This window comes from Rousettus aegyptiacus, unplaced genomic scaffold, assembly GCF_014176215.1.
Source record: "Rousettus aegyptiacus isolate mRouAeg1 unplaced genomic scaffold, mRouAeg1.p scaffold_m13_p_8, whole genome shotgun sequence".
Lineage (NCBI taxonomy): Eukaryota > Metazoa > Chordata > Mammalia > Chiroptera > Pteropodidae > Rousettus > Rousettus aegyptiacus.
Genome location: NW_023416311.1, coordinates 43,267,709 through 43,284,922, shown reverse-complemented (window position 1 = coordinate 43,284,922; position 17,214 = coordinate 43,267,709). Strand labels below are relative to the sequence as shown.

General features: G+C 34.5%; 1 protein-coding gene across 5 annotated transcripts in view; it reads right to left on the bottom strand.

The window, feature by feature from the left end:
• Window positions 1-17,214, bottom strand: part of EPB41L4A (erythrocyte membrane protein band 4.1 like 4A) — a 211,479-nt gene that overhangs the window by 13,582 nt on the left and 180,683 nt on the right. For all 5 annotated transcript variants that reach the window (XR_001597196.2, XM_016147164.2, XM_016147196.2 and 2 more), the window contains one exon: window positions 10,118-10,237. Coding sequence is in view for 4 of the 5 variants with exons in the window: in XM_016147164.2 (XP_016002650.2) it covers window positions 10,118-10,237 (120 nt within the window). In the remaining variant the exon portion in view is untranslated. The remainder of the gene's footprint in view (window positions 1-10,117; window positions 10,238-17,214) is intronic.

Genomic DNA, 17,214 nt, shown 5'->3' with positions numbered 1-17,214 from the left:
CGTTGATAATAGCTATTTTAACAGGCATGAGATGGCATCTCATTGTGATTCTGAATTACAATTCCCTTATAGCTGGTGAAGTTGAGCATCTTTTCATATGTCTATTGGCCATTTGTGTGTCTTGTTGGGAGAACTGTCTGTTTAGGTCTTCTGCCCATTTTTAAATTAGATTGTTTTGTTGTTGAGTTACATGAGTTCTTACATGTTTTGGATATTATCCCCTTATAAGAGGTACTGATTACAAATATCTTCTCTCATTTTGTTGGTTGCCTTTTTGTATTGTTGATGGTTTCTTTTGCTGTGCAAAAGCTTTTATAGTTTTATATAATCCCATTCATTTATTTTTGCTTTTATCTCTTTTGCTTTTGGGGTCAAATTCACAAAAGCCTCTCTAAGACCAAGGCCCGTGAGTTTAGTACCTATGTTTTCCTCTATATAGTTTATTGTTTCAGGTCTTATATTTGGGTTTTTGATCCATTTTGAGATAATTTTGGTGTATGGTGACAGAGAGCAGTCTAATTTCATTCTTTTGCATGTGGCTTTCCAATCTTCCCAGAACTATTTATTGAGGTGGCATTCTTTTCTCCATTGTCCGTCCTTGGCTCCTTTGTCAAAAATTATTTACCAATTTATACATGGGTCTATTTCTAAGCTCTCAATTCGTTTCATCGGTTGGTGTGTCTTTTTCGGCCAATAGCATGCTGTTTTGATTATTGTTGCTTTGTAGTATAATTTGAAGTCAGGGAGTGTTATACCTCCAGTTTTGTTCTTTATGCTCAAGATTGCTTTGGCTATTCAAAGTCTTTGTGGTTCCATACAAATTTGATCATTTTTGTTATAATATTTCTTTTAAAAAATGCCATTGAGATTTTGATGGAAGTTGCATTAAATCTGTATTTTGCTTTAGGTAATGTAGCCATTTTAACTATGTTGAGTCTTCTAATCCATGAACCAGCAGATATTTTCTTAATTGTCAACAGACCTGCGGTTTTTAATATCATAGCTCAAATAAAAGACAGAGCCCAGTTTCTCCTATATAAAGTGATCCATCATCTTGCAGAGTTATAACACTTTTATCCAATTGCCTACCTGAATTTCCATTTGATTGCCCACTTGGTTTTCAATCCTAATGAAACAAAAATCTTGACACTCTATCCCCACAAATCCCTGGCTCGGCTCACCCCATTGTCAGTAAAACGGCATGGCTACCTACTCCATCCATCAGCCCTAAAGCTAAAATTCATCCATGATACCTCTCACACTATGAATCTGTCAGCTCTACTTCCAAAATGTATAATCATCCACTTCTCTTCATTTCTACTACCACCATTTTTTCTGAGATAAAACCATCTCTCATACCTGAACAACTATAAATGTTTTTCAATTGTTCTTCCTGCTTTCTTTCTTTCTCAATAGTCTTTTTTTTTTCAATCAGCCAGAGAAACGTCTGAATGAATATTCTTCAAAAAGATTTACTCCCATGCATTTAGATTAAAAAAAACAAACAAACAAAAAGAAGACTACACTTTGGCCATCTCAGCTATAAAAGTTAATCAAGTTCAGTTACAAAGTCATCCCAAATATTTGCTAGCTGTTTTTATGGTTTGCTTTAAAACTAGAACAGTACATATCAAACTCTTAAAGGTGTTCTTCTTACACAACTGCATTGTTCTGAGATAACCCTCTATCTGATATTTTTATCATGTAGATAAGATTAAAAAGAAAGTTTAAATAAAATTTAAATTTTAAAGCACTGTTAGATTCTTTTCTGATTTCAGTTGATCTATTAGAAGCAATAGCAATTTTAAGATATCTGTCTACCTTCAAAGAGTATTCCTGAACTCCCAGTTTTGGCCACAATGGAGTAATTGGTATCAGACAAACCCTCCCATCCTCAAAAACTATAAAATAAAACAAAATATACAAAGCAACTATTTTTCAGACATTGGGCAACAGACAGCATAAGCCTGTGACATTTAAGGGAAGGAAACCACAAAGTGAGCCCTCACTTGCTCCAGTTTCCTGCCTGGGAACACTTTCCCAATGCGATACAGGAAAGCAGAGCATAAGAGGCAACAGTCTCAAGCACTGAGGAGGCAGAGATCAGTATTTTAGGCTGTTGATGAGGCTGGAATTTACAATGCAGGATAAAAGAAAAACAGGACCAGAAGTCTGCATGGGGTTTTCCTTAAGAGGTTGGCTGAGAACATTCACTGTACTTTATATGTAAGCAGAGAGAGACTCTGTGAGGCTTAACAGAGAGCAGCTGCTGCAAGGTTGAGAGCTGAACAGATACCAGAGAGTGTGAAGTGGTAGGAGATAAAGTTCCATTACAATCACAGTGGAGAAGCCATGCTGAGCACTGTGTGCATTCAACTAACACTCCAGAAAAGCCAATCTTGAGGAAAAAGGACCAATCCTAGAGTAAAGAACACATCCAAGGCTATGACAAAATCTAAGCAGTCTCGCCACTCTATCAAAGCATAGAAACAAGCATAAAATATAAGATCAAGAGGATCCAACATTAATTTAGCTTCCTGCCAGAACAAAATTTGATACTCTATAAAGGAAGACAACATAGTCCAGATCCACAAACATCTAAATTTCCAGCATATAATAAAAAAAGTTACTATATATGTAGAGACACAAGAAAATATATGACCACAATCTAGAAAAAAATAGTCAGTAGAAACAAACTGTGAAAGACCCAGATATGGGAATTCACAAACAAGGGCTTAAAAACATCTTGTATGACTATGTACAATTTAAAAGGAAATACGGATATAATAAATAGATGGGAAATCTCAGCGGAGAAATGGAAAGTATAAAAAGAAAAACAAATGAAATTATAGAACAGAGAAGTACAAACTTCACTGAGTGGGTTTAATAGCAGATTGAACTATTTGGGAAGGGGGATGCGAAGAGTTGATGAAGTTGAAAACAGGTCAATAGAAATGATCAAAATTGAAAAGAGGGAGAAAACAAATTTTAAAAATGAACAGAACCTTAGTTGTTCATGGGGCAATAGCATGGTCTAACATCTATAGCTAAGATTCCCAAAAGGAGAAAAAGAGAGAATAGGTCAGAAAAAAGAATTTGAAATATAATGCTCCCAAATTTTTCAAATTTGTTGAAAAACATCAGAGACTCTAAAAAGATAAATATAAAGAAAACCACACTCAGTTACACCACAAACAGATAAAAACTAAAGATAAAGAAAAAAAATCAGAAAAGTTACTAATTTAAAAAAACAAATTCCACACAGTACATACGGAACAAAGACAGCGTTCTTATCAGAAATGCCAGAGATCAGAAAATAACAGAACAACAATCTCTTTAAAGTAAGAAAGGAAAACTATTAACCCAAAATTCTACAGCTAATGAAAATATCTCTTACAAAAAAGGTAAAATAAAGACATTTCTATGTAAAATAAAACTGAATTTAGCATATGCAGACCTGTACTACAAAAAATGCTAAAGGAAATTAAATGCATTATCAGATCTAGAGGAAGAAACAGAACACATTGGTAACAGTAAATATATGGGTAACTGTATTCATTTTTCATTGTTGCTATAACAAATTACCATAAATTTAGTAGCTCAAAACAACACAAATTTATTATCTTACAGTTCTGTATGTTGAAAATCTGACACAGGTCTCACTGGATTAAAATTGAGGTGTTGTCAGGGCTGAGTTCCTTTCTGAGTTGTTGGGACACTCTACGAGTAAATCCATTTTCTTTGCCTCTTCTGAATTTTAGAGGCTGCGGTCATTCCTTGGTTCATGGCCCCTTCCTCCATCTTCAAAGCCAGCAACAGTAGGTTAAGTTCTTCTTATATTGAATCTTTCTGACTTCCTCTTCTGTCCCTTTATCCACTTCTAAGAACCCTTGTGATTACTTGGGGCCTACTTGGATAATCAGGATAATCCTTCCCTCAGAAGGTCAGCTGATTAACAATCTTAATTCCACCAGTGACCTTAATTTCCCTTTGCCATCTAACAAAATATTTACAAATTATAGAGATTAAGACATGGACATCTTTAGAGGCTATTTTCTGCCCATGACATTAACTATAATTTTTCCCTCTTTTCTTGATTTCTTTTTAAAACAACTTACTGTTTTAACAAAGATAATAACAGTCTAATGTGGGACTACTAACATGCAAAAATAAAATATATAAAAACAGCACAAAGGACAAAGAGAGGCGGATAAATGGAGCTATATTTTTCCAAGGTTTATAATTTTAAATAAAATTATAAAGTAAGGGAACATACTGTAAGCCATAGAGAAACCACTAAAAAAAAAAAAATTAAGTATAGGTAAGCCAATAGAAGAAGTAAAATGGAGTACCAAAAAATGTTCAATTAACACAAAATACAATAGGAGGGACAAACCAACAAAAAATAGATACGATAAATAGGAAAAAAGAACAAGATGGTAGATTTAAGCCCCCAAATATTAATAATTACATTAATTGTAAATATACTAACCATTCTATTTAGAGGTAGAGATGGTCAGACTGGATTGAGGAAAAAAAGCAAAAAACAAGACCAATTATATGCTGTCTACAAAAGATGGTCTTTAAATATAAATACTCAGGCTTAGAGTGAAAGGATTAAAAGGATATACCATGCAAATGATGAGCACGATAAAGGTAAAATGGCTGTGTGTATGTGTGTGTGTGTGTGTATAGTGGACAGAGAGACAAATGACAGAACAAAGAGGACATTTCAAAGTGTCAGTTCATCAGAAAGACAAAAAAAAAAAAAAAAATCACAAATATTTATGAACCTAATACCAGAGCTTCTAAATAACTTGAAGCAAAAACTGACAAAGCTAAAGGGGAAAACAGACAAATGCACAATCATTGAAAATTTTTAACATCCCTTTCAATGACTAAAAAGTAGATAAATCGGAAAAGACACAGACAACCTGAACAACACAATCAACTAACTAGATCTACTTGGCACTTATAGACAATAGCCAATGACCGAATTCTAATTCTTTTCAGGCCCACCAGATCACTATCATTAAATACTACATGCTAAGTCTTAAAGCAAATCTCAAAATATTTCAAAGGATTAAAATCTTAGATTTTTTAAATCAAAATGAAATTAAATAAGAAATAAATAGCAATGAGATATCTAGCAAATGCCCAAATACATAGAAATTAAACAACACCTACTAAAAAAAAAAAAAAAAATCTGTGATCAAAGAAATAACAAGAGAAAATAAAAATTAGTTTGAGCCTACTTGGATAATTCATGATAATCTCCCAGGCAGAAGGTCAACTAATTAACAATCTTAATTCTATGACAATAAAAACATGACAATAAAAGCAGTGCTTATCAAAATATATTAGATATAATTAAAGCAGGGCTCAGAGTGAAACGTATAACTTTATAGTTATTTCTAAAAAGAAGAGAGGTTTAAAATTAGTGTTACCTTAAGGAGATTAAAAAAAGAACAAATAAAAGACAAAATAGAGGGACGATAGTAATAAAGAGTGGAAATCAATGAAACAGATAACAGATAACAGAAAATCAACAAAACCCAAAATTGGTTCTCTGAAAAGATAAAGAAAAAATGAAGAGAAAACACAAATTGTCAACACCGGGAATGAAAGATGATATCACAACAGATATTAAAAGGATACTAAAAATTATCGTGAACAAAATTTTGCTGACCGATTTGACAACTAAGATGAAATGAACAAATTGTTTTTTAAAAAATTTACCTAAACCTACTCTTAACAAATAGAATATCTGAACAGCCACAGTATCTGTTTAAAAAAATTGAGTTTGTAAATTAAAACTTCCTACAAAGAAAATTCCAGAGATTTCACTTGTGAACTATAATTGAGGGAAAAAATAATGCTAATTTTACACTAACTCTTTCAGAAAATAGAGGAAAAAGGAACACTTTCGAAATAATTCCAAGCAACAAATATAACTCTGTTACCAAAAGCCTGACAAAACACTGCAAGAAAATTACAGACCAATATTTCTCGTGAACATAGAACATCTTATCAAAATAATACCAAATGGAATCCAATAATATGCAAAAAGGTTAATACATCAGGACCAGGAGGAGCTTATCCCAGGAATGTAAGCATGTATCATTTAAAACTCTGTCAATGTAAATTCTCCACTAACTGAATAAAAAAGGAAACCCATATACAATCATCTCAACAGATGGAGAAAGAGCTTATAACAAAATCCAAAACTCATTTATGATAAAAACTCTCAACAAACCAGAATGGAAGGGATCTTCCTCAGTTTTACCGCTAGCTTAATACTTAATGTGGCACACTGAATACTTTCCCCCTAAGAACAAGAAAAGCCAAGGATGTCTTTCTCACCACTTCTATTCAATACTATACTGGAGGATTTCATCAGTACACTAAGGAAAAAAAAAAAAGGCAAAAAGATTAGAAACAAAAGAAAGCTGTCTCTGTTCACAAACTATATAGTTGTAAATGTAAAAAACCCTAGGAAATTTCCAAAAAAGAAAAAAAAGCGAGCTACTAGAATACGTTAATTTAACAATGTTGCAGGATGGCAAGATACAAAATCAGTATTTAAAAAATAATTTGTTTTCCTATAGGCTAACAAACAATTGGAAAACAAAAATTTCAAATGTATTATTCAATACCATTAAAACTATTAAATATTTAGAATAAAATTTAACAAAATAAATGCAATAACTATGTTGAAAACTATGAAACATTGCTGAAAGAAGTTAAAAACAAATAAATGGATGGATAAGACATTAATTTTCTCAAAATTGATCAACAGATTTAACATAATCCTAATCTATAGCCGATAGTTTAAAAAAAAAAAAACCATACTAACAAGGTGATTCAAAAATTTACATAGAACTGCCCTAGACCTAAAATAGAAAAAATAACCTTGAATAAAAGGACAAAGCTGGAGAATTTACACTGCCTGATTCTAGTCTTAATATAAAGCTACAGTAACCAAGACAACATGGTGGCTTAGGGACAAATAGATCAATAAAATAAAACTGGCCCACATATAAGCAACCAACTGATTTTCAACAAAGGTCCCAAGGCATTTCAGTGAATGGTAGTGAAATAACCAGTAAAACACATGGGAAAAAACTTCTAAATATTTACCTCTACCTCATATATAGAGGACAATTATTTCTAGATGGATCACAGAACTGATATAAGAGCGCAATCTATAAAGCTTCTAGAAAAAATATCTTTATGACTTTGGTATAGGCAAATATTCCTTAATATGCAGAAAAGCCTTAACTGTAAATAAAAAAATGATATAGTGATTTTCATCAAAATTTAAGATGTATGCTCATCAAAAAACAATGTTAATAACACAAAAAAGCAAACTATAGCCAGGAGAAAGGATTCATAATAATACACACATCTGAAAAAGAACTTATATCCAAAATACATAAAGAACGCTACAAATAACTAATGAAAAAAACGGTCTAATTAAAAAGGAAAAAGAGCAAAAACATGAACAGAGGCTTTAAAAATGAAGATATATGAATCACCAATAAGCACAGGAAAATGTGATTAACATCATTAGTCATCAAGGAAATGTTAATTAAAACCACAACGAAACACCACTTTATACCTACTAGACTAGCTAAAACTAACAAGACAGACAAAAGTAAATATGAGTAAGAATGGGGCAGAATTGGAATTCTCATACATTGCTAGTGGGAGTATAAAATGAAACAACCTTTTTGGAAATCATTTTTACAGTTTCTTATAACATTAAATATGCAAATATTCTCAAACCAATAATTCCACTCCTAGGTATTTACCCAAGGCAAAAGATAACACACTCCACAGATACACTTATACAGAATGTCTATGGAGCTTTTAGCATAATAGCAAAATCTGGGAACTGTCCAAATGTCCATCAGGAGGAGAATGGACATTTGGTATATTCAGACAATGGACTATTACTCAAAAATTTTCAATAAGCACTGACACACATAACATGGCTTAATCTCAAAAACATGTTGAATGAAAGAAGTCAAGTTTTAAAAGAGCATATATTGTATAATTACATTTGTATGACATTCTATAAGAGACAAACACTAATCTATGGTGATAGAAATCAGAACAGTGGTTGTCCACATGGGTTGGGTACTAACTAGAAGAAACATGAGGGAACTTTTTTATTCTATATCTTGATTGGCATGATGGATACACTTATTTGACAAAATTCATTGAATTCACTTAAGAGCATTTCATTGTATGTAAATTGTACCTCAAATTACCCTAGATTTAAAAATAAAAAGTTTATTCCTTAGGCTGCTAAATAAATCTCACATAACTCCATTAAAATGATTAAATTCCTAGGCCCATCTACAGATGTTTGCCCTATACCTGAATTATAATAACTATAATACTTAACACTGATTTTTTCTGATTTTACTTGTAAATGAATTGTTTCATTTATTTAGTACTGCCCCAGTACTGTTTTTTAACTTCTTTAAAATCTCTATGTAGGATTTTATTTTACTTTTCCCTTTTTCTAATAAATTAGATTTACTATTGACACTAATTGAATTTAGAGAGCTTCAGAAATGATTAGAAAAACTGAATGCTGTTTTAAGATTTAACATGAAGTCACCAGACCTTGTGGATTTCAAGTCTCTCATAGAATAAGGTTCCACGTGGATAGGTAAAAGCATGGTTATAAAAGATTTTATCATGACTGTGCTAAGACCCAATCTTGGGATTCTGTGCCTTTTTCGTTAGACTATGTTCAGTAAGGTCTTGATTTGTCCAGATCTAAACGTCTCTTGTTTAATGGAGGTGGGAAGAAATAGTATCCAAGACAAAGGAAGCTTTTTATTAACTTCTGCCTTAAATTGAACATTTTAATTAAGTTTCAGAACAAAAACATTATGGAGTAAGGAATAAATCTATAAAGGTGTAAAGCAGGTCCTCAAATAACATTGTTTTGTTATAATGTTGATGAGGTGTCATTGGAACTTAACTCTTTATATATCAGTTACCCTGTAGTAAAACTAGTTTGTTATACATAATTTTGCTTAAAGCCATAGATCTTATCCATGATGCTACGTGAAGACTTACTAGATACAGCTTGGTGTATTTGCAAATTTCTTATTACAAAAGAAACAAATATTACTCATATGAGGTACTACAAATTAAAAAAAAAATCAGGGAGTCAGTTTTTAATTAAAAAGTAAGCATCTAAAACTGAGAAGCATCTCTTAAGAGTCATGCAGGGTTCTGGGGTGTCCTGTGCGGAGTCCTTCCCTGACATCTGTTAACCTAAGTTGGGATCCTTCTTCCTGGCTCCCTCAGAGTTCCCACCTACCTACACAGTTTGTCTCCAAATCCATTCGCCAGCACCCTTCCACTATGCCCTCTTCCACGAGTAAGCAACATCATGCATCTGACTACCCGAGACCACAGGAGGATGGGCAGTAAGTCTCATCTTTGGGAAGTGGGGTGGGGTGGAAAGTCTAAATCTGGACAAAGCACACATTTAAAAAAAACAACAACAACTCATAAACAGGTCAAAAAAATTAATTTGGGGGACTGGCAATCTCATCATTATGGGGTAATTGTTTTCACAATTACCTAGCAACAGAAGGTACAGGCAAATCCCAACATTGGGGTGTAATGAATCACTCACTGACTACTGCTCACAAATGGTAATTTGATGGGAAGATTTTCGCATCTGGTTCAATCTGAAACAAGACTTCAGAGAATTCTGCAGACTCCAATTGAGAGAAGCAGCAGGTATTTCACCAACAGCCAGGCTCCGGAACAAAGGAAACTATTCCTACTTACTCAGCTGAATATACGCTTTTGTTTGAAAACTAAACAAAACGTGATTTTGATAGCCTTGTTTTTTCATGACATTTTGGTTTGGCTGTGTTCCAACTTCTATAGCTTCAGATATGGTTAATGAAAATATATATAAGAAGGTAAATATGACAAATAAACAACATGATAATCATGGTTGAACTAAATCACTTTAAAAAACCTCAGAGAGACAGCTAATTTGCCAATCTGCCCTAGAATCCCCATGCTACTTTAAGCGCAGTGTTTTTGAATCAAAGTACAAAAAGAGTCCACATACGAGCGAGATCTGTGTCTGGATCGCCTGTTGTTGGGGTCTGCCTGGTTTTTTTCCTTTTGTCTCCTTAATACAGCTTCCCACTGAGGCGCTGAATCAACCATATCATTCTCCTGCCGTATTCTGCAAAGAAAGACCACCGTCTAAAGTTAACATTCACACATGTGGTGCTTTGTTTTTCAGTTCATCCTAAACTGGCTTTTAAATGATATTAAGTTATCAAATACATTACTTAAAAGTTATTAAGAAATACAAAGTTATTTAAGAAGAAATTTCATTATAATTACTGAAAGCTAAACATGTATTACACAAATTAATATACCCATAAGTATATACATATATATAAATTTATGGTTTGGCTATAAGTATATATTATAATATTTATATATAAATATGTAAGTATATATTAATTATTTTCAGGCTTCTATCATTGGCTTAAAATTTTCTTAAAAAACAATGTGTCAAACAAAAACTCATTTAAAAGATTTACGTTTTGGCTAAAGAAATAGTGGTGTCTGCTATAGAGACACCCTTAATTCATGAAACGAAATGATTTTTTTTTTAAAAAAAGTGCTAACTAAAATGGCAATAAATAATTTTACATTGAAATGCTCTTTTAAAAAATCACACTAATTGTCAAGGTTTTCATGGACAAGAGTTGCCAGATATAATTCCCATTTTTTAAGATAAAAAACTATAAGTGCAAAAAGTCAAATATGGTGGCATTGTATGTTAGCAGCTGAGCAGGCACACAGCACTCTCATTATGGCTGCTCACAGGGCAAGGAGGGAATGAGGGTTGAGCATTCAGTGTGGCCAAGGGCCAGGATGGAATGTAAATGAGGAAACAGGAAATCCACAGTGAGAGGGAACTGGGGAGCACAGGCACCTGCCCAGATGTGAGATCACAGGATAGTGTTACCAAGTCTTGTCATTTTAAAAGAGATAATATACAACTATGAATTTTTAAAGTGAACTCTTCCCATTTTTAAGCAATGGCAATCAACTCTGAATATTAAGGTACTGCACAGACCTAACAAAACCCATCCATGGGCCACACTGCAGAAGTTTTGCGCTTTGGCCCTATCAAGTCTTTCTAATAACAAGGGAAAGGTGTTGTAGGAGCGAGGGGCAGAGAGTGCTTATTAATGTGTAAATACTTTCTGGAACACACTGCAACAACTGTGAGGCCATGAATCTTCCTTGCAAAAGTCAAACACCTGTCATTTGAATATTTAACTTTTAATTTATGTAAGTCCTTCAGGAAACTGCTCCAGCGAGTTCATTTCACATGCTGATGCTGGGAGAGCAGCAGGAATTGTAAGATAATCATCCCACTACTGTGACTCTGTAAGCATAACGGCTTCAAAACAAAAATGAAAACAACAGGCAAGTTTGGAGTCATTTCTCTCATTGAACAGATGTCTTTTGGTGGTCCTGTTACAACACTTAGTACAGACTGTGGATATCTGGATTTGCTTATAAATGCCAATCAGTAGAAGGGTGACAAATAGTCATTTTACATATAACTTAGAGACAATGTAAGGCAAATTCAAGTTAAAGAGAGCAGTACCTTATGAGGAAGAAATTATTTAAGTCTTTCTAGATTAAGGAGGAACTGTGTTAAGTAAAAAATTATCTGTAACATACTTCAAGTCTTTGAACTGAATATATTCCTTTGCTAAAGCTTTCATTTCTAATGGTCTATTTGAATATTAATAGGATATAGTCCTGGTAAATTAAACAGAATCAAGAACATAGTTCTCTCTCTCATGGCATGTACAGAGGAAGTTAAAATGTAACATATAGAGCTATGAATCTTAATATTAGAAATATCTGAAGAAAAAAATATGAGAAGGCATACTACTTGAGGTCATAATTATTAACCATTCTTTGAAAGGAACACTCCCATCTGCAAATGCCATGTGCATGTGTATGTGTATGTATTTTTATAGTGAGAACATATATCTCCAAACTACCCTTGTACCCTATGACAGCCTTCTGGAGGAACAGTCCTGGATGTTCCCAGGACCGAGGCATCCAAAGTTGGGAAGAAATAGTCAATGGGAAGGTATTGAGCTAGCAAGGAGATATCTCCCCTCCCCAGCAACCCACACTTCACATGCTCAGGGATAGACACAAAATCCAGGTCTCCCAACTCCAAACCCTAAAGTCTTTTAGACTATAGCTTCCATTCTGAACTAAATCGCTGCATAGTCCATAGTTCATTGTGAAATTGACATTTCGCAATGTCAATTTTTAATTAGGAAGTCAGTATCTTTAAATATTTTTAAGAAGTCAAGCCTAAGGGCAAGGTGCAGGTGTGATTTAGGCAAACACATTTTTCCCAGAGGGCAGAAGTTTAAAAGGAAGCACAGTTGGTGTACATTTATTCTCTATTGTCGAATTTGGCTGGTTACCTTCATACTCAGACTTTATCTTGCTGGTAAAATATTAAAACTTCTGAGGCATGAGAACACAGAGTTCTTGTACTTTGCTAGCAACAAGGGCGACATCAGAAAGAATTTCAGGCTGTGACATGTACCTTTAACGTATTTCTAAAAGTCTAATGTAAGGGCAGTGAAACCTGTCATTTAATATCCATCCTCGTGACCCACATGTTTCAAAGACAGATGCCCTCTACTGGTGATACGGTTTCATAAATATTCTAACAAGGTACATTAAAAATGTAAGGCTCACTGAAGAGTCACAACACAAGCACATTTTCCTGAGTAATGGTGGTGTGGCTGTCTTAGTCTGTAATGAAGTTTGAAATTACACCCTTACAAAAGACCTCTAGTTAATAGTACCTCATTACAGGAATAAAAGTGTCATTTCTTTCATTGATGAACTGCTCCAGAAAACACAGGTGCTACATGGAAAGGAAAAATCCTAGCCCTAGAAGCAAGATTACTGTAACAAACAGTCTTTAAGAGGCAGAAGTTGACTATTTTGTTTCTGCATGAGTGAATAAAGACATATTTAAATGTAAAAGATGTCTCCTAGAATGCTTCTGCTTTGTTGGTCTCACTTAGCCTTAGGTGTGGGATATACAAATGCTTTTTTTGCTTCTTTCCTGCTATATTTTAAGTTTGATGTTGCGATTTACATTAAAAAGAATAAAAACACTTCAAGTATTATATGACATAGTACCTTCTAAAAAGTCAAAATGTGTTCTTACATAACAGACAGTCATGGAACTCTCGACAGGAGGGAAAAAGAAATTCGTTGTAAAATTTAGATAGGAAATGTATTCATTTTCTGATGTTGCATTTAGAGTGAACCTCAAAATCTACATGTTCCTTTCCTGTATCCTTACATGCAATAACTATGTATCATATTTTCTCTACTTCTTCATCTGTAACTATGGAAAATGAACAGCTGGGGTAGAAAGGTTTATTGTAACAAGGCTTTTGTTTTTTAATGTATAAGGAAGAGGATTGCTTTAGAATAGAACATATTTCAATGATGTTTCAGAATAAGAGAATTTTATTTCCTCCATCTCTCACCAAACTTCAGCACCCTACGTTTCCAGACTATGCCTGCAATTTAGATTTTAACTGCATTTGACACTTAATTAAAGTTTGCGAAAGGTTTTGAAGACAAAATGCCACATAATCATTTGATAACAATAATGAAGATACTGACTATTCCTAGTTTCTTCTTTCCTATCTTCCCAATTATAGTTCTGCCTCTTCCGCAGAATTTTGCACATTAAATGAATTCTTATACAAATCCCAGTGGGCTTTACTTTGCCCTCTACCTTTACCGGGGCAGTTTGGTTCCTAATAGGATCTTCCTTTATCCAAATTCTCAATGCACTTCTCATTTTCTTGAGATAAAGACCTTGTTTAACGCTGAACCTGAGAAGCTTCACAGAGCAAATATATAACGAAGCTTCAAGATGAAATGAGTAATACATATAGCACTCTTGAGTTCTTCCCGGTCCCATATCTGCCATTAGCTGGGCAAATTGCTTATCTTCTTTGTCAAGTCTCAGTTTTTTCATCTACCGAATTACTGTAAAGATCCTAACTTTAAAACTCTATGTTTCTCTATTTGAATTTTATTTCCAAGCTAGTTAGATACATCAAAACAAACCTCTACTCTTCAGCTATAGCACAGCTTTCCAGGCGACTGCTTCACACAGCCGCTCCATTGCTAATATTAAGTCTGCAGGTCCCATCTGATTGTAGACTTGTGTTTCACATCAGCTACACGCATTTTTGGATCACCTGCTATAAACCAATCTTTTTTTTTTTTTTCAGTAGTTTTTCTTCCCTAGGGAAATTTATGTTGGTTCCAGGCATCTGTCGACATACTTATTGAAGACCAGCAAGGAAAAAATTCATTTGCTTTTCCCAACCTTTCCCACCATCAAAAATTATTCTTATTTGCTCTTAAAGGTGCTTCTGTTTCTTCCACTTATTCTTTATGTTCTCCCTACAAAATAGGCTGCCTTTTGTGCAATCTCCCTATCGAAGTCTTTTGTTTTCCTAATTTTTCCACCTGGTTTGCCCTCACTCAGTAATCTGACAGCATTCCTCAGCAGCTGCAGCTTTGCAAGTCCACAGTTATCTCTGTATCTTTGATTATGCTGTGGAAGACCTAAATCATCCTTATCAAATGTCTAAATCTTGAGATGACTTACTAAAGTGGAAATCAGAAACCCCTTCAATATGCAGCATGGTGAACACTCTGTTTCCACCGGCTTTGTATGAACTGCTCTCTCCATATTCACAATTTTTACCTTGTTTGCAGCCTCTACCTAAATCAGAAACAGGGCAGGAGGAAATGCTTGCATGGAAATAGTTACCTATTTTCAGGCTATCTGGAAGAAATGCCCCACTAGTTTAAGCTTGCTATCAACTAAAACACATTTTTTTCCTAAGGCACAAGAACAATAAAGTGTGTGTGTTTTTTAAGTACTCTAACAAAAACAAAACCCTACCAAAATCATGATCTTCTAGGTTTGCCCTACTTAGATGTATCGTCCCTATTAGCTGCAGTGTCACAGAAAACAGTTTCTTCTATTTTTTTAAAGAAAAATAATATAAAAGACCTATGGAACATATATAAAATATTTAAAAACCATCTTAATCCATTATTCAGAAACAGATTCTAAAACACACCTAAAAGGCAGGAAGAAACTAACGACATTTGTGGCAGAGCAAATTCATGTTAGAAACACTGACATCTTTTTTGTTAAAGGGAGCTGAGCCCTGTTTTACAGATGCAACAGGGACTTCAGATAACAAAGAACAGTGCTGGCTGTTCTCATTAATGTAGGAGTATCCACCTATACAGAGAACTATCTACTTTTTCAAAGCATATCCATTATCTCCTGGATGTTTACAAACCTCTTGTGAGGTAGGACAGGTATTACTCCACTTAGCATATGAGAAAACTAAGATTCAAAGGGTAAGGTAACCAACTCCTAGCCACACGGCTCTTCAAGCAGGGTCAAATTCATAATGTAGGCTCCCTAATTCTTTGTTTTGTGCTTTATTGCACCTGCGTGTACACATGTATACACACAGCCTCACATACATAACATTTGTGATGCAAAACATCCCAGAATAAAATTAGGGAAAGGTCCAAATGGTCTCCTGTTGCCAATTTACTCTAGTCCTGCTCTTATCCCAGATTCTCTCATTTCTTTTACTCTTTTAATCCTCACCAAGCTCCAGAGTTACTTCCACTTTTATGCTTATGCAAAAAATACCAGACTGCTTCTCTGAGTCACTGTCCCCCACCCCTCCAAATGTCCTACATCAAAATCCTAAAAGCCTAGCCACACATCAAAGCTAATGACTGAGTAATCCACAGATTCTCCCTGGTGGATGCTCAAAGGACTGCTGATTTTCATCAATCGCACAAAGGATGTTTTGCAGACAGGTTTCTTTGAAAGTGAAGGATATTTTATTAAGCTCAAGGTATTTTCAGGGAAAGCTGGTTTGTGAAAGGTTTTCCTCTGATAAGTCTATTTCTAGATCTTTCTTCGGCTATACCCTGGGCAAGGCTATAGCATGCCCATAGGCTAGAATCTCCAGAAATAAGCTAGCTGACCCTTCTGATCTCAGATACAAGATTCATAATTCTATCCAGTAGAAACTAATACAATCTAATATTGACATAGATCATTACCTTCATGCTGCCTTGTACTTGGTAGGTTCCCAATCTGATGAATTTAATTGAACCAATTGTTCAGCAAATTGGTATAGCTAAGCAATCGCTAAAGAAAATTCAAGTATTTTAGTTTTTACTCCTACTGAAGAGGAATTTTTCACTCAAAAGGCTAATCTTATAATCAGCCCTTTGTTCTGCTTCTGTAGACATACTTGCTGCATAGGCCAAAGGGCAAAGTGATCTTTAGACCAACTAAAGACTCACCTTTCCCTTTGATTGTTCTGTCTAGATAACAGATGTATTGGCTACATTTCTGTCTGAAAATCTCAGGCTCTGTAACTGCCCAGTAGCCCATAACAACTCCCCTGCTTACCTATATCCCATAACAACTCCCAAGGTCTATAACGGCCTGAGGATAAATCAACCAATCAGCCCATGCCCACTATAATAGCATGGATAAGCCCTAAAAAAACAAGATTGCCCCTGAGCTCGGGGCCCAGATCTTTAGAGCTCTTGTTCTTCTGGGACCTCTAGCATGTTAAACCTGAGTTCTCCAGCTCTCAAAGTGGTGCTTGGTTTCTCGCCGGTCTGATTTCACACCATTTCTGCAACATTACCAGTAAACTAAAATATGAATTTCATTTCCCAATATCAATCTGTTCCTTCACTATTTAGATAATAACTGCTTTATAACTTTTGCGGGGTCACACAGATACTCTCTTAAGAATCTGATAAAAGCTACTGACCTTATCAACAGAAAATTGTATACTTGGAAACACAAAGAAGTACACAAACAACTTCATGAATTTGAGACCCCTAAAACCTACTCATGAACCAACAGATAAAAATGATTAGCCTAAAAATATGAACGTGTAAGGCTAGGGAAGGTGGAAGAACAGAAGACAGGACAAAAAGACAAGTGAAAAAAGTAGAAGGGGGTAAAGAAGAGATGAAATGGGCAAAGAAGAGGCA